Consider the following 17878-nt stretch of genomic DNA (forward strand, 5'->3'; position numbering starts at 1 on the left):
CACAGACTTTGGGGTGGAAAATAACCAGCTATTTATCAGTGACTGGGCAGACTGTACCAGGACAGGACTCCTGGTTAGTCTGTGGTTGGTTCTGTTTCTCAAATCAAAGTTTATTTGTCACGTGCGCCAAATACAACAAGTGTAGATCTTAGAGTGAAATGCTTACTTAGAAGCCCTTAACCAACAGTGTGATTTTTTTTTAAAGTAAAAAATGGGTATTAGGTAAACAATAGATAAGTAAAGAAATAAATTAACAGTAGCGAGGCTATATACAGGTGGTACCGGTACAGAGTCAATGAGCGGGGGCCCCGGTTAGTCGGGCTTATTGAGGTAATATGTACATGAATGTGTAGTTAAAGTGACTATACATAGATGATAAACAGAGTAGTAGCAGCAGCGTAAAAGAGAGGTTGGCAGGGAGGGGGTGTGTGAGGGGGTGGTGGGACACAATGCAAATAGTCCGGAAAGCCATTTGATTAGCCGTTTATTACCTGTTCTGTGGTGATCCAACTACTTCTCTTTTGGGTGAATTTACTTGTTAGTCACCAGGGACGTTACGATATCATCACAATGCGTAGGTGTCGATGTGATGTGTATTGCAAGTCGATATTACGATTCAATGTTCCAAACATATTGCTCACCCGTATGTCTGCAGCAGAGGGATGAGAACGGCAGTGAGAATGGCAGAATGGGGAACTTACTAAATGACTGAGAGTTTCACTGTGTGATATTAGGTTGCTTCTTGTGTAAATATTTTCCGTCTGGATTTTAATAATTTTGTTTAACATAATAATATACATTATAATAATAATATAACATACAAATCCTTAAAATCCAGACGGAACATATTTACACAAGAAGCAACCTAATATCACACAGTCAACCTCTCATTTCATTTAGTAAGTTCACCATTCCATGAGAAAATGCTGGAAACAAGTTGGCTCACTATTTAAAAAGATTGACAACAAACTATGAAGGAAGAGCATTTGACATTGTCAAAAAATAATATTGCGATTTATATCATTAAAATAATATCCTGATGTGTAAAATTTGTATTTAAAATAAAAATAAAAATCTCTATTAGTCACCATTTAGAATAGTCTGGTGTTCCCACTCTCTCATGCATACTCCCAAGTTTTGATCGTCAGAAAGCTATCCTGACGCACGCAGAGACATTATAAATGGTATCCACGAGTTAATCTGACTCTGGGTAAATTAAAATAAAATAAAAAACAAGTTGTCTCTTTTTAAGCGCGCCACTCCTAAGACCACTCCTATCCTTTTAATGGTACTTAGCCTTGCTGTTTTATTTACGTACCCTTGGTTAAAGACTATACTCATATAAGGTCACTGACAATTACTTTACTTTAGCATCATGTTAACGCCAATGAAATAGTCCATATGAAAAGTCTTACATTGAGTCCTACTCCCCAACAAGGTGTTGTAGACGCAGGGTTGCATCCAAAAATGGCACCCTAATCCCCTATATACACTAAACTACTTATGGGCCCTGGTCAAAAGTAGCGCACTATATAGGGAATGGGATGCCAATTGGGACTGGAGTGGACACACATTTGTTTTGTCGGATCATTTGCCTCCTTCTCTCAATACTGTGGCTGCAGTTTGTTTATGTAAATGATCCTCGGTTTGGAGGGAGGGGGTCGGGATGGTTTGGAGGGAGGGGGTCGGGGCGGTTTGGAGGGGAGGGGTCGGGGCGGTTTGGAGGGAGGGGGTCGGGGCGGTTTGGAGGGGAGGGGTCGGGGCGGTTTGGAGGGGAGGGGGTCGGGGCGGTTTGGAGGGAGGGGGTCGGGATGGTTTGGAGGGAGGGGGTCGGGGCGGTTTGGAGGGAGGGGTTGGGGCGGTTTGGGGGTCGGGGTGTTTTGGAGGGAGGGGGTCGGGGCGGTTTGGAGGGGAGGGGGTCGGGGCGGTTTGGAGGGGAGGGGGTCGGGATGGTTTGGAGGGAGGGGGTCGGGGCGGTTTGGAGGGAGGGGGTCGGGGCGGTTTGGAGGGAGGGGGTCGGGGAGGTTTGGAGGGAGGGGGTCGGGGCGGTTTGGAGGGGAGGGGATCGGGGCGGTTTGGAGGGGAGGGGATCGGGGCGGTTTGGAGGGGAGGGGGCGGGGCGGTTTGGAGGGAGGGGGCGGGGCGGGTTGGAGGGAGGGGGCGGGGAGGTTTGGAGGGAGGGGGTCGGGGCGGTTTGGAGGGAGGGGGTCGGGATGGTTTGGAGGGAGGGGGTCGGGGCGGTTTGGAGGAGGGGGTCGGGGCGGTTTGGAGGGGAGGGGGTCGGGGAGGTTTGGAGGGAGGGGGTCGGGGAGGTTTGGAGGGAGGGGGTCGGGGCGGTTTGGAGGGGAGGGGATCGGGGCGGTTTGGAGGGAGGGGGCGGGGCGGTTTGGAGGGGAGGGGCGGGGCGGGTTGGAGGGAGGGAGGGGGGGCGGGGCGGTTTGGAGGGAGGGGATCGGGGCGGTTTGGAGGGAGGGGGTCGGGGTTGGAGAGGCGGGGGGGGGATGTCATGTTTACTGTTGCCTTGTTTTGACCATGTTTGTGTACTTGTCCTCCTTGTATTGTCTGTAGGGGAATGGAATCAAGACGTACAAATATAACGCCTTAACATTCATCCCACTGAATCTGTTCGAGCAGTTCAAACGAGTTGCCAACCTTTACTTTCTGGCCCTGCTCATCTTACAGGTAAGTCTGCTGTGTTACATCCAACTTACTGATTTACGAGAATCTTCAGTGGTAGAACGTGGGGGTTCTTCCACTTGTAGATACGAGTCTTATGTGTGACATCCCAACTTATACTACACTATGGAAGGAAGGAGTGCGATTGGCTTGTTTATTGGGAGCAGTTTTAAATGAATTTACATAAATGTAAAATGTGATGTAAATACTGACACATCGTTATATAACATACAGGACCCTGGCCAGAGCAGTGAGTGATGAAGTGTTATTGGACAGCACAAACCCGGGCCCGGATCCATGAGGGGGGTAAAGTGGGTTTAGCCCCCTCAGTAAAAACTTTCACCCCCATAGTTTTACTTTTGTCTGTAAATTAAAAAATCTTTTAAAAACAGTTAAAATTGAGTGAAACGTTGGCTCAAAAATGTGTATCTGCTCTGTGTTAGCACAATGGACAGAGCACACCACGGTGTGTGTAGGGAGGGAATGCAAAGCCATTAAGGGTGGTTAGGTATGACTCCTTCGGGTTCCCATAAAAAGGGGAAAACAGGTGCGACATCATCAAGTTTGAAGTCATTTGTGCACAGTTGCAGTGACACACTAGCTCCAAGCAAACGGCAATGTTACGCAAGTACATATCTTCAGCAGTACGACAGTACTGTAGTCCAGCAGGACAGAGGAGAAGAGACTGAGTGTGAAATACTGTTCAGCACATTGGATGCTGTTATTGGTGAAATGTCAGAAGGATTCAGCGAACGCAGCAGCCAACTGGTGGAAGCCCCTTGACCCAGAGAGCCATGACTTTCTTCTACATGTGAAAAATGGGAAACATCTAAGCAAAACAGATTTGATGAAAGTTGAGTTTAGTGTCATTGACCAGTTGTTTTGCAGGCTGAAATCGCCCACTCTGGCTCCAATGAGGAGAAATGGAACCCACTTTATATCCTGCAACAATTCTCTGGGCATCTCTCCGCTATGCCGACCGTGCTTACTGCACTGTAACACGGACTGGCCTTTAGGGCGTCCACAGCGACATGCGAGAACTAATTCTCCACTTTGACAAACGTGTCCAGTCAGCACTGAAGAAACATGCTACACCTGAGGAAAGCTCAATTAATACAATTGCCATTTGAGAGGAATCTTACAATAAGATTTCGGGGAGAATGGAATGATCGTTTACTCAGGAAGTTCCCCAGAGCATCAAGGAAGCTACGACTCGTGTGACTGAAATCTGGACACTGACTGGCCTACAACATGTCACATATAGCTGAATATTAAATACAATTATTGAAGAAATAAGTGTTTCTTGCAGTACGATGATACAGCCAAATGTTATTTTTGTCTCTGGGAAAGGAGTGGAATAATATGGTAAGTTTTATTTATTTCAGTATCTGAAAAATATGCATCAAGGTTGATGTGAATTATTATCAGAAACATGGATTTGAGTTTTCACAGATTTTTATCTGAAAATGTTTGCAAGGGGAGAATATTTAGGCTACACAGTTAGAAAAGTGTCTGAATACTTATGTAAATAAGGTATTTTTGTTTTAATACATTTCTAAAAACCTCTTTTTTGCTTTGTCATTGTGGGATATTGTGGTTAGTTTGATTGGGGGGGGCGAAAAATAATTAAATCCATTTTAGATTGAGGTTGTAATGTAACAAAATGAGGAAAAAGTCAAGTGATCTGAGTACTTTCCGAAGGCTGTGTGTGTGTGGATCTCGTAGCCTATATTCATTACCAAAACGACCTAGCTGTAGGGAGCTGTCCAGTGTACTAATGCAGAGCAGCAGAGACAGGCTACAGAATTCAAAAGCACTCAATGGTCTCTGCATTTCAACTTTGTTTTATTGTGGTATAGTGTGATTTTATATTAGCAGAACTCAATATAATTCCAATGCAAGAACCCCCCCCCCCTCACCGATTTCAACTGGCCCCTTAGTCACTTCATCCTGGCACCGGGTCCACAGGTCAGGATGGAACAATAGACTACAAATGGTTCTACTCACCTTTCTTCCCCCATCATCAGATTATTCCTCCTGTGATCACTGCTGCCTTGAAACCTCTGAACTCAATGTTTGATTGAATGATGAAGTAATAGTTTCTGTGATATTAATTTCTAACAATTTTTTTTTTTTTTTTTCCCTCCTCTCATGAGATTTTTCCTGGGATCACCAGATTGGATGAAACATTAGATTGAATGTTAAAGTAACAGACTGTGATATTATGAATAATATACTCTTGTGGTTATTCCTCTCTCACCAGATTATTCCTGAGATCACCACGTTGCCTTGGTACACCACCTTAGTGCCTTTAGTTCTGGTGCTGGGAATCACAGCCATCAAAGACCTGGTGGACGATCTGGTGAGTGACTCATCCATTTCTCGCTGACTACATCAATTCTTCACCCTTCCTCCCAAAGTCTTGGCGCCCGAAACGGCGTGTCCTATAGATCAGTAGTTCCCAACGTTTTTCCTTTTTTGGGGGAGCACCAAAAAAATAACGTCAAAAGCTCTCGCAGAGTCGTGGAATTCTTTAATATAAAATATTTTAGCGGTCAAATTTAGAATCAATGTTCTCAGTGAATGTTACAGATTAAAGGCCTTTTTATTACAGATGTATGTTTGTTCAACACTTTTCATTGTATAAAGTAATTTACAATTGTTTATAACCTCCATTATTGTCCCAACTTATTATTTTTGGAGAAAATATATTTTTATATAATTTTTTTGTGGACCACCTGCAAACTAAGAAAAAGAAAAGCCTTTTTATTTTTAATTTTTTTATTGTCATGTGCAGTACACTCCATTTTGTTGTGAAGAGCTCACTGTGGTCCATTAATCTAATGCTGAACTCTGGCTGGTGTTTTCCCTCCCTGTCTAACAGGCCCGCCACAGGATGGACAAGGAGATCAACAACCGGAAGTGTGATGTCCTCCTGGATGGCAGGTAATGAGGACTATGAACCATAGACATGGATAGATATGTACTTGGAATTGACCCTGCAGTGCCATTGAGGGCTTTCGCCACTTTGAAGTAGTCAACTGGGTGGGACTTCCTATAGGTTAAGGAAGGATCACATGATTCCATCCAGGTCATCAGGAGGGATCAGCCAATGAATTATACTTATGCGCCAACATTCTATAACTGCAGGTGGCAATAAATTGCCGTCCTTGGCTTTATACGTGTTCAAACAACAGCCTCCAGGTGGCAGTATGCACCTTTTCTGTTTGTTTACCGACTCATAGAAATAGTAAAAGAAGAAGCTCTGACACCATAATGGGACAGATGCAAAGAGGAGTCGTCTATATAAGTCTATGGTGTGAACATAGAAACTAGAACAGCACTGTGTTCTGTCTCTGTGGGTCTGGATCTCCATAGTGCAACAGCGTACCTTTTTAATACCTTACATTGTTTATTGTATTGTCTGTGCTATGCATCAACAAGACAAACTTCATGTTTTGAACATGACAAAGATTGGAGAGAAAAAAATGACTGAAACTTTTTCCAAACCCAGGTTTCAAGAGTCTAAGTGGATGAATATCCATGTCGGTGATGTGGTTCGTTTGAAGAAAAATGATCACATCCCGGTAATGTCATTTATTTGTTCTTCGACTTGGTTCCTTTAAAAAAAATATATATATATATAAATAAATAAACTACTTTCGAACAATTCTGAAGATTCTGAATTTACATTTCATAATGTATTATTCATTTGATTTAATTGAAACCAACGAGCCATTTTATAATTCAGTTCAAAAAAAAAATTATTTGATCATTTGCTGTTTTTTTTTTTTTGGTTTTTTAGGCCGACATTCTGTTGTTGTCCAGTTCAAACCCCAACAGTCTTTGTTATGTGGAAACTGCTGAGCTTGATGGGTAAGATGTTCTCTAATACAAGTAAATGTATTGGCCTTCCTGTCCCAAATGGCATCCTATTTCTTATATATTCTATGTGCCCTAGTCAAAAGTAGTGCATTTCGAGCCCCTATTGGCCCTGGTCAAAAGTAGTGCACTATATAGGGAATAGGTTGCCATTTGGGACACAGTCCAGGTCTTCAAACCTTGTTGTGTAATCTGACATTTCATAATGGGGTTGTCAATAACTGCCCCTTTGATAACAGGAGAAATGACATTAACAGAACGTGCTTTTGTGTAAACATAAAAATTAAGAGCTGAAGTTGGATTAAAAAAAGGGTTTGCTAAGACTTGTTGTAGTCTGTTTTAAGCCTATTGATTTAGATTGATAACCTCTTGTTAATCAAACAATACTATCAAACGGCTGGCATAGTTTAGTTTCTTTAACGTACAGATGCTCCCTAGCCTGACTGCCAGTCTGTTTGTGCTATCATGCCAACTAAGAGAGACCAGATCTGGGACTAAGATGTTCCCAGCATACTGTCCACTGGAAAATGAAAGTATGTTATTGTTTTTCAGGGAAACCAACCTGAAGTTTAAGATGGGACTGAAAATAACAGACGAGAGACTGCAGGAAGAGCGCCAGCTGGCAAAGTTTGACGGTAACATAGTGCTGTACTGTAACTAGGGAAAATACATGTAGAGTATTGCAATAGTATTTTACAGAGCGTGTACAGATGAGAGTGGAATCCTGAGAGTGGGAGAGAAAGTGGCTCCACTTTTGTCTTTTTAGTGTCTTCCAGATGTATTTGCAGTCGTAAACTATGGGGCACCCAGGATGGCAGTTATTGTTTGTCAAAGATATCCTGTCTAGCTGTGTAGCTAGACTCTGCCTGGTCACGGTTTCATTCACCACCCCCCCCAGCTGTGATGGTGTGAGCATAGAAATACAATGAGTAGAAAGGACTTGCAACATCTCATCATAACAAGTTGAAACTCATTCTGATACTGTTCCGTTGTTCCCTCATATATCCAGGATAGTGTGGACACTGTTCCCCCATATATCCAGGATAGTGTGGACACTGTTCCCCCATATATCCAGGATAGTGTGGACACTGTTCCCCCATATATCCAGGATAGTGTGGACACTGTTCCCCCATATATCCAGGATAGTGTGGACACTGTTCCCCCATATATCCAGGGTAGTGTGGACACTGTTCCCCCATATATCCAGGGTAGTGTGGACACTGTTCCCCCATATATCCAGGGTAGTGTGGACACTGTTCCCCCATATATCCAGGATAGTGTGGACACTGTTCCCCCATATATCCAGGATAGTGTGGACACTGTTCCCCCATATATCCAGGATAGTGTGGACACTGTTCCCCCATATATCCAGGATAGTGTGGACACTGTTCCCCCATATATCCAGGATAGTGTGGACACTGTACCCCCATATATCCAGGATAGTGTGGACACTGTTCCCCCATATATCCAGGACAGTGTGGACACTGTTCCTTTGTTTCTCTGTACAGCCATGATAGTGTGTGAGGAGCCTAACAACCGTCTGGATAAGTTCACTGGGACCATGCATTGGAGGAAGGAACAATTCCCTCTGGATCTGGACAACATGATGCTGAGAGGATGTAGGATCAGAAACACTGACGAGTGTCACGGACTGGTCATCTTCGCAGGTAAGTACACACTTTTCGGGAATCAATGAACACACACCAACGACCACGGTCATGCAATTTTGCAAATATTGCTGCCTTGGACTTAATCTCCTCCAAACCCTTTGCACTTCTGTTTGTTCACCGTTCTGGTGTAGGCGCTGACACTAAAATCATGAGGAATGGGGGCAAGACCAGGTTCAAGAGGACTAAAATCGATGAGCTGATGAACTACATGGTGTATAGTGTAAGTGGTACACTCAGTCATCCCCTCACAATATTTCAGCCTGTATGAAATAAAGTCTCTTAACAGCCATCTACAGTGCCTTCAGAAAGCATTCATACTCTATGACTTATTATACATTTTGTTGTTACAGCCTGAATTCAAAATGGATTCATTTAATTGCTCACCCATCTACACACAATAGCCCATAATGACAAAGGGAATCTTTGCAAATGTATTGAAAATGAAATACAGATATCAAATTTTCCTTAAGTATTTACACCCCTAAGTCAATACATGTTAGAATCACATTTGTCAGCGATTACAGCTTGGTGAGTCTCTAAGAGCGTTTCACACCTGGATTGTGCAATATGAACCCATTTTTAAAATTCTTCAAGCTCTGTCAAGTTGGTTGTTGATCATTGCTAGACAGCCATTTTTTCAAATTCACCTGTCCCGCTGGAAGGTGAACTTGTCTCCCAGTGTCTGTGGGAAAGCAGACTGAACCAGGTTTTCCTCTAGGATTTTGCCTGTGCTTAGCTCTATTCCGTTTCTTTAGACCCTAAAAAACGCCATAATCCTTGCTGATGACAAGCATACTCATAACATGATGCAGCAACCACCATGCTTGAAAATAAGAAGAGTGGTTCTCAGGGATGTTGTTGGATTTGCCCCAAACATAACGCTTTGTATTGCAGTTTTACTTTAGTGCCTTATTGCAAATAGGATGCATGTTTTGGAATAATTTTATTCTGTACAGGCTTCCTCCTTTTCACTCTGTCAATTAGGTTAGTATTGTGGAGGAACTATACTTTTGTTGATCCATTCTCAGTGTTCTCCTATCACAGCCATTAAACTCTATAACTGTTTTAAAAGCACCATTGGCTTCATGGGGGCATCCCTGAGAGGTTTCCTTCCTCTTTGGCAACTGAGTTAGGAAGGAAGCCTGTATCTTTGTAGTGACTGGGTGAATTGATACACCATACAAAGTGTAAGGGATAATCAATGTCTCCTTTATTTATTTTTACCCATCTACCAATAGGGGCCCTTTGCGAGGCATTGAAAAACCTCCCTGGTCTTTGTGGTTGAATCTGTGTTTAAAATTCACTGCTGGACTGAGGGACCTTACAGATAATTGTATGTGTGTGTTACAGAGATGAGGTAGTCATTCGAAAATCATGTTAAACAGTATTATTTAACACATAGTGAGTCCGTGCAACTAATTATGTGACTTGTCAAAGGGCTTCAATACTTATTGACTCAAGACATTTCAGCTTTTCATTTTTAATTCATTTGTTAACATTTCCAAAAGCATAATTCCACAACATCATGTGGGGTATTGTGTGTAGGCCAGTGACACAATCTCAATTGAATAAATGTTTAATTTCGGGCTGTAACACAACAATAAATGTGGAGTCAGTCAAGGGGTTGTGAATACTCTCTGAAGGCACTGTACATGCTTGATGATGGCTTGCGAGAATAGAGACACAGTGGAAGAACTCCATCCAAATGCTCATCCTTTCTCCCTCTTCCCTCCACCAGATCTTTGTAATCCTGATCCTGTTGTGTGCTGGCCTGGCCATCGGAAACTCCTTCTGGTACGAGGAGGTAGGCAGCAGGGCCTGGTATCTGAAAGATGGCAAGGACCAGACTGCTTCTTACAGAGGATTCCTCAGCTTCTGGGGGTACATCATCGTGCTCAACACCATGGTTCCCATCTCCCTCTACGTCAGGTGAGTCGTCTCAAACCCAGGCTAGTTCGTACCCACGGTCTCAGAAGAGATGGTTGTGTCAGGATCAGAATGGTCATATATCCAAGTTCCAATTATCCTAACACACAGACGCCAGCAACCCAGAATCAGCAACCCCAGAATCTCTCCTCTGGCCAGCTGTGTTTTCGTCTGTTAGCTGAGACTAACCTGATGGAGAAGTAGAACAATGAATATCTCTTAATCTGACTAAGATTTGAAGTGTGTATTTATAATCTCTACCTTCTACTTCCACAGATTTTATTACAGCTGTTTAATGATCTAGTTCCAGCCATCCTATTCTAACACACAGACATTGTGTTTCTGATGGAGAAAAAAAATCAACCTGGATAATTTCTCCTAACCTGACTGTCATGATGTTATTTCCTCTACTTCCTGTCCAGTGTGGAAGTGATTCGTTTGGGCCAGTCGAAGTTCATCAACTGGGACCTTCAGATGTACTACCAGGAGAAAGATACGCCAGCCAAGGCCCGTACCACAACCCTTAACGAACAACTGGGTCAGATCGAGTACGTCTTCTCAGACAAGACCGGTACTCTCACGCAGAACATCATGGCCTTCAAGAAGTGCACCATCGCCGGACGCACCTTCGGTTAGAGAAATGTCCTTTCGTTTCTGACACCATGTATTGATAAGGAGAAGAGAGGAACATCTTCAGGAAGATAAAAAAATCGCTAGGTTGTACAGAGCATTATGGGTACTGCAGTGTATCATGCTACACTTATATCTTGGCTTGGAAGGACATTCTTTCTGGCCCACTGCATTGTGGTAAACATGACAAAAAGGATGTAAATATGTTGTGAAGACGCCTGTATCGGGTTACACGACTCAGTATAACAACTAAGCGATACTTTTCATTTTGCCAGGCGACCCGACCACTGTGGAGGGAGTGAGTCTGAATCGTGGAAAGGTCAGGTTTATCATTCTATTCAGATTGTCACGTATTTCTGCTATTCAAAATGCTTTACATTTTAACATCTGTTGCGAGAGATTACATTTTTTTTTTAAATAAAACTATCAGGGTCAGTTTCCCGGACACAGATCAAGCGTAGTCCCAGACTAAAAAAACGTGTTCAATCCCCATTTTGAAAGTGTTGATAGTCAAGGACCTAGGCTTAATATGGGTCCAGGAAACCGGTCTTCCAAGTCTATCTGTAGCATTGTGTTGATGGTAATTTCTTCCCCTCGGTACTTCACAGCCAGTGGATTTCAGCTGGAACAAGCACGCAGACAGCAAGTTTGAATACCTGGATCATTCCCTGGTGGCTTGCATCCGGTCCAAGAAGGACAAAGACGCGCTGGAGTTCTTCAAGCTGCTGTCTCTGTGTCACACTGTCATGGTGGAGCAGAAAGAAGGTGAGCACTAGACAACATGCATTCTAGTGATGCTAGAGGTCAAAGTTCATTAATCACTGATTATACCAAATGGGCTGGTATCCTGGACACCTATAAAGCCTGGTCCTGAACTAAAAAAACAAAACATAGTCAATGGAGAATTTATTGTACAAAAAATAAATAAAATGCATGAAATGAAATGTATGCATTCACTACTGTAAGTCGCTCTGGATAAGAGCGTCTGCTAAATGACTAAAATGTAAATGTAAAAAAATGCTTCTTAGTCCAGGATGGATCTTTATCTGTTGTCTGGGGGAACCGGCCCAATATTAATAGGAACATACACAAACAGGTAGTCTTAGTTTAGCATACTGCAGACACTGACGAATAGTCTATAATACGGGTGTAACATAACCTTTGACCCCAGAGTTGATGTGCGTCTGTTGTCCTCAATCCTCAGATGAGTTGGTGTACCAGGCAGCCTCTCCCGACGAGGGGGCTCTGGTTACGGCTGCCAGGAACTTTGGTTTTGTGTTCCTGTCCCGTACCCAGGACACCATCACCATCAGCGAGATGGACCGGGAGATGACCTACGAGGTGTTGGCCCTGCTCGACTTTAACAGCGACCGCAAACGCATGTCCGTCATCCGTGAGTGACTGTTTTTAAGTCTGCGACCCCTGGGACTTTTGTAGGGTTGTAAAACCTCTGGATATTTTAGAGTTCCTGTTTATTCCTGATGATTTTTGGAAATCCTCCAGCTGGCCTGGATTTTTGGGGAACTTTGGGAAAGCTGGAATTTAGCAAAATTAGCCCTTTCACTGTGACCATCTCCCTAACGTGCTGTCTTCTCTCTCTCACACACACACACAGTGAGGTTCCCTGATGGTCGGATCCGTTTGTACTGTAAAGGAGCAGACACGGTCATCTACGAACGCCTCTCTCCTAACTCCAGACACAAGGAAGAGACCCAGACTGCTCTGGACGTGAGTTAACAATATCTGTTCTGGGGTGTTTTTAATAATATGGCAGGTGGTGCCAAACTCCTTTTGCTCAGGGGCCACATTCTGACATTATAGTTTGAGACCTTTGCTGTATTGTGTGGAGTAGTAGTGGCCTTAGTTTGACGTGTGGTTGAACTCTGAGCTAGGACATTGTGGTCACGTAACAAATTAAGCTTGAGCTCAAATAGTTTCTAAAAAAAAAAAAAAATAGATGATGCATGTTTTTCCATTGGTGCGTCATTGGAATCATTTCTCTTCCATTGTAGATCTTTGCCAACCAGACTCTCCGGACCCTGTGTTTGTGTTACAAGGATATCAGTAAGCAGGAGTTTGACGCCTGGGCTAAGAAGCACAAGGATGCCAGTGTTGCTATCGGCAACAGGGAGGCTGCTCTAGATCGAGTGTATGAACAGATTGAGAACAACTTCATGGTAGGACGACGCTCCAAATACTTCAACCAATCATATCACTTATACAATGTAGAGGGCTGACATTTTGGTCAGGATCATTAAGATATAGTAATAAGATGCCATCAGTCTTTAAGTAAACTGTTTTTTTAACCATTATTTTACCAGGTAAGTTGCCTGAACACATTCTCATTTACAGCAACGACCTGGGGAATAGTTTGTATTTGTGTTTTATTATGGATCCCCATTAGTTCCTGTCAAGGTAGCAGCTACTCTTCCTGGGGTTTATTATGGATCCCCATTAGTTCCTGCCAAGGCAGCAGCTACTCTTCCTGGGGTTTATTATGGATCCCCATTTGTTCCTGCCAAGGCAGCAGCTACTCTTCCTGGGGTTTATTATGGATCCCCATTAGTTCCTGCCAAGGCAGCAGCTACTCTTCCTGGGGTTTATTATGGATCCCCATTAGTTCCTGCCAAGGCAGCAGCTACTCTTCCTGGGGTTTATTATGGATCCCCATTAGTTCCTGCCAAGGCAGCAGCTACTCTTCCTGGGGTTTATTATGGATCCCCATTAGTTCCTGCCAAGGCAGCAGCTACTCTTCCTGGGGTTTATTATGGATCCCCATTAGTTCCTGCCAAGGCAGCAGCTACTCTTCCTGGGGTTTATTATGGATCCCCATTAGTTCCTGCCAAGGCAGCAGCTACTCTTCCTGGGGTCCAAACACACCAAAGCATCCACATTACAGATAAAACAGTGAACTATGTTTGTACTGAATTAACTCAAGATAACAGTACATCATATAACATCCCTACACCACCACATATCCACAGCACAAAATGTTCAAATACAACAATATCACAATGTATGTGCATGCATGTGTCTGTACCTGTGTGTGTCTCTTCACAGTCCCCGTTGTTCCATAAGGTGTATTTTTACCAGTTTAAAAAAAAAATCTGATTCTACTGCTTGCATCAGTTACCTGATGTGGAATAGAGTTCCATGTAGTCATGGCTCTATGTAGTACTGTGTGCCTCCCATAGTCTGTTCTGGATTTGGGGACTGTGAAGAGACCTCTTGTGGCATGTCTTGTTTAAAAAAAAAAAATGTATTTTTTTTTAACCTTTACTAGTTAAATAAAGTCAGTTAAGAACAAATTGTTATTTATAGTGACGGCCTACCCCGGCCAAGCCCTAACCTGGATGACGCTGGGCCAATTGTGTGCCGCCCTATGGGACTCCTAATCACGGCCGGATGTGATTCAGCCTGGAATCGAACCAGGGTCTGTAGTGACGCCTCTAGCACTGATATGCAGTGCCTTAGACTGCTGCGCCACTTGTGGGGTATGCGTGGGTGTCAGAGCTGTGTGCTAGTATTTTAAACAGACAGCTCGGTACATTCAGCTTGTCAATACCTCTTACAAAAACAAGTAGTGATGAAGTCAATCTCTTTTCCGCTTTGAGCCTTGAGAGATGGACATGCATGTTATTAATGTTTGCTCTCTGTGTACATCCGAGGGCCAGCAGCGCTGCCCTGTTCTGAGCCAATTGCAATTTTCCTAACTCCCTCTTTGTGGCACCTGACCACACCACTGAACAGTAGTCCAGATGCGACAAAACTAGGGCCTGTAGGACCTGCCTTGTTGATAGTGTTGTTAAGAAGGCAGAGCAGTGCTTTATTATGGACAGACTTCTCCCCATCTTAGTTACTGTTGTATCAATATGTTTTGACCATGACCGTTTAAGTTTAAGTTTAGTCACCTCAACTTGCTCAATTTCCACATTATTCATTACGAGACGTTGTTGAAGTTTAGGGCTTACTGAGTGATTTGTACAAAATACAATGCTTTTAGTTTTTACAGTAATTTTCTTAATGGGTGCGTGCTTAATGGAATAAGCAATTTCATAAATGTGTCAAGCGTCTGTTTGCTCCTCATTACAGACCAACAAATATTATTTACATCAACAACATATGAATCACTACAAAACTTCTTGTATGACCTCTCATACGCTATATTAGGCCCAGCCTTTGGAACATTGGTTTTCCTAGATATGGCTACTGTATTGTGATCACTACATCAGATGGATCTGGATACTGCTTTAAAGCAAATTTCTGCAGCATTAGTAAAGATGTGATCAATACATGTTGATGATTTCATTCCTGTGCTGTTTATAACTACCCTGGTAGGTTGACTGATAACCTGAACCAGGTTACAGCACTGGTTACAGTTTGAAGCTTTCTCTTGAATGGACAGCCTGATGAAAGCCAGTCAATATTTAAATCACCCAGAAAATATACATCTCTGTTGATATCACATATATTATCAAGCATTTCACACATATTATCCAGATACTGACTGCTAGCACTTGGTGGCCTATAGCAGCTTCCCCCCAGAATGGGCTTTACAGGAGAGAGGGGGGATGAATGAGCCAGTTGGAAGCTGGGGATGATTAGGTGGCCATGATGGTATGAGGGCCAGATTGGGAATTTAGCCAGGACACTGGGGTTAACACCCCTAATCCTGTGTTACCAAAGAAATCTGACTCTTGCTTTTATTAAAGCCGCCACTTTTTGCTCTGAAAAGTCACCCGGGTTTGCGTTGTTTATGTCCTTTCGCAGATGATCGGAGCAACTGCCATCGAGGACAAGCTACAGGACGGGGTTCCTGAGACCATCGCCAAGCTGGCGAAGGCTGACATTAAGATCTGGGTTCTCACTGGAGATAAGAAAGGTAGGAGAATAGAAAGTCAAGATAAGCTGTGTTCACATGGCGGCCAGCCTTCGTCTGGAATGTTCATCTCTCCATCTAACCAGAGAATGGGTTACAGTAGGATTCCATCCCTGTTCCCTATTTAACACACTGCCTTTAACCAGGGCCATAGTAGTGCACTTCTGTACAGTATAGGGAATATGGTACCACTTGGGCTGCAGTCCATTTTTACCTCCCAACAATGTGCTACTGTTGACTTAATGACTAAGATAACATCTCGAGCTGCTACTTCACCGAGTTTGCCTCTTGATGGATTAAATGTTTACTGATGACATTAACGTGAACATTTCCTTCCCTGTAGAAACGGCTGAGAACATTGGCTATTCCTGTGAGCTGCTCACCGATGACATGCAGATCCACTATGGAGATGATATCAAGTAGGTTTAAGATATTACAGGAGAAGTGTTGCTGTAAAGGCTACTGCTGTAAAGGCTAGGCTACTGCTGTAAAGGCTAGGCTACTGCTGTAAAGGCTAGGCTACTGCTGTAAAGGCTAGGCTACTGCTGTAAAGGCTAGGCTACTGCTGTAAAGGCTAGGCTACTGCTGGAAAGGCTAGGCTACTGCTGGAAAGGCTAGGCTACTGCTGTAAAGGCTAGGCTACTGCTGTAAAGGCTAGGCTGCTGCTGTAAAGGCTAGGCTGCTGCTGTAAAGGCTAGGCTGCTGCTGGAAAGGCTAGGCTGCTGCTGGAAAGGCTGCTGCTGGAAAGGCTAGGCTGCTGCTGGAAAGGCTAGGCTGCTGCTGGTAAAGGCTAGGCTGCTGCTGTAAAGGCTAGGCTGCTGCTGTAAAGGCTAGGCTGCTGCTGTAAAGGCTAGGCTACTGCTGTAAAGGCTAGGCTACTGCTGTAAAGGCTAGGCTACTGCTGTAAAGGCTAGGCTACTGCTGGAAAGGCTGCTGTTGGAAAGGCTAGGCTGCTGCTGTATTTGCAGAGTGAAGTTATGATAATACACTGTAAGATGTAGTTCTGATATTTGATGATCTTGTGTGTGTGTGTGTGTGTGTGTGTGTGTGTGTGTGTGTGTGTGTGTGTGTGTGTGTGTGTGTGTGTGTGTGATAGTGAGAAGCTGCGAATCAGACAGGCAAACCGGAGGGACCAACTGCCTGCGTCCGGTCGAACCAGGAAGAAGGTACCAGATCCGTTCTTCCCCGAGCCCGGCAAGAACGCACTCATCATCACTGGAGGCTGGCTGGTGAGTGGAGACTACTACTAGTTACTGTTGCTGTTCAACATGAAATGATCATTAAAGGCATACACTTGACCCCGCCTAATATTTACATGGACATTTTTCATTTCATTGTTTTTGTGAGGTTTTTTTTTCTTCTCTTTTGTGTGAACAAAAAGTATATTTTTCTTGTAAAGAATAAATAGTCTGTGTTTCTCTCCACAGAACGAGATCTTATACGAGAAAAAGAAGAAACGCCGTCGCCTTCGCTTGAAGCGTCTTGGAAAGAGACCCGTCTCTGCCACGCCCCATGATTCCACCCAGCCAATCGACGACTGGGAGAAGGAGAGTCGTCAGGTAGACTTTGTGAACATGGCGTGCGAGTGCGAGGCGGTCATCTGTTGTCGTGTCACGCCCAAACAGAAGGCCAACGTGGTCAGCCTGGTGAAGAAGTATAAGAAGGCTGTCACGCTGTCCATCGGAGACGGAGCCAACGACGTCAACATGATCAAGAGTACGGGAGGATATTCATTTGATTTACTGTAAAATGATTCATTATTTGTTAGCTGTTGTTATAGCTGAATTGTAGTTTTCACCACAAAGCTTTTTGTAGTGAAGTGTTTGTGATATCTACTCCCCCTTTGCAAACTCCTCACCTCTTCAGCTGTTGAGACAAATTCTCTGTTTTTGTTTCACTTTCTCCCCCCCACCTCTCTCTCTCTGTCTCTCTCTCTCTCTCTCTCTCTCTCTCTCTCTGTCTCTCTCCAGCTGCAGACATCGGTGTGGGTATATCTGGTCAAGAGGGCATGCAGGCGGTGATGTCCAGTGACTATGCCTTCGCTCAGTTCCGGTACCTGGAGCGTCTCCTGCTGGTCCACGGCCGCTGGTCCTACATCCGCATGTGCAAGTTCCTCCGCTACTTCTTCTTCAAGAACTTTGCCTTCACCCTGGTCCACTTCTGGTACTCCTTCTTCAATGGGTTCTCAGCTCAGGTGAGGGAATGTTCTAGAGGT

General features: G+C 43.9%; 1 protein-coding gene across 1 annotated transcript in view; it reads left to right on the plus strand.

Moving 5' to 3' along the window:
* LOC106572087 (phospholipid-transporting ATPase IC) overlaps nucleotides 1–17878 on the plus strand; it is a 47396-nt gene that overhangs the window by 24106 nt on the left and 5412 nt on the right. The window contains exons 4-23 of the mRNA XM_014145914.2: nucleotides 2569–2682; nucleotides 4940–5038; nucleotides 5561–5622; nucleotides 6191–6263; nucleotides 6482–6552; nucleotides 7111–7193; nucleotides 8067–8225; nucleotides 8360–8448; nucleotides 9967–10157; nucleotides 10577–10785; nucleotides 11060–11103; nucleotides 11393–11549; nucleotides 11989–12177; nucleotides 12400–12512; nucleotides 12797–12961; nucleotides 15555–15666; nucleotides 16007–16082; nucleotides 16760–16892; nucleotides 17091–17379; nucleotides 17634–17857. Of these exons, the coding sequence (XP_014001389.1) occupies nucleotides 2569–2682; nucleotides 4940–5038; nucleotides 5561–5622; nucleotides 6191–6263; nucleotides 6482–6552; nucleotides 7111–7193; nucleotides 8067–8225; nucleotides 8360–8448; nucleotides 9967–10157; nucleotides 10577–10785; nucleotides 11060–11103; nucleotides 11393–11549; nucleotides 11989–12177; nucleotides 12400–12512; nucleotides 12797–12961; nucleotides 15555–15666; nucleotides 16007–16082; nucleotides 16760–16892; nucleotides 17091–17379; nucleotides 17634–17857 (2652 nt within the window). The remainder of the gene's footprint in view (nucleotides 1–2568; nucleotides 2683–4939; nucleotides 5039–5560; nucleotides 5623–6190; nucleotides 6264–6481; nucleotides 6553–7110; nucleotides 7194–8066; nucleotides 8226–8359; nucleotides 8449–9966; nucleotides 10158–10576; nucleotides 10786–11059; nucleotides 11104–11392; nucleotides 11550–11988; nucleotides 12178–12399; nucleotides 12513–12796; nucleotides 12962–15554; nucleotides 15667–16006; nucleotides 16083–16759; nucleotides 16893–17090; nucleotides 17380–17633; nucleotides 17858–17878) is intronic.

This window comes from Salmo salar, chromosome ssa01 (assembly GCF_905237065.1).
Source record: "Salmo salar chromosome ssa01, Ssal_v3.1, whole genome shotgun sequence".
Lineage (NCBI taxonomy): Eukaryota > Metazoa > Chordata > Actinopteri > Salmoniformes > Salmonidae > Salmo > Salmo salar.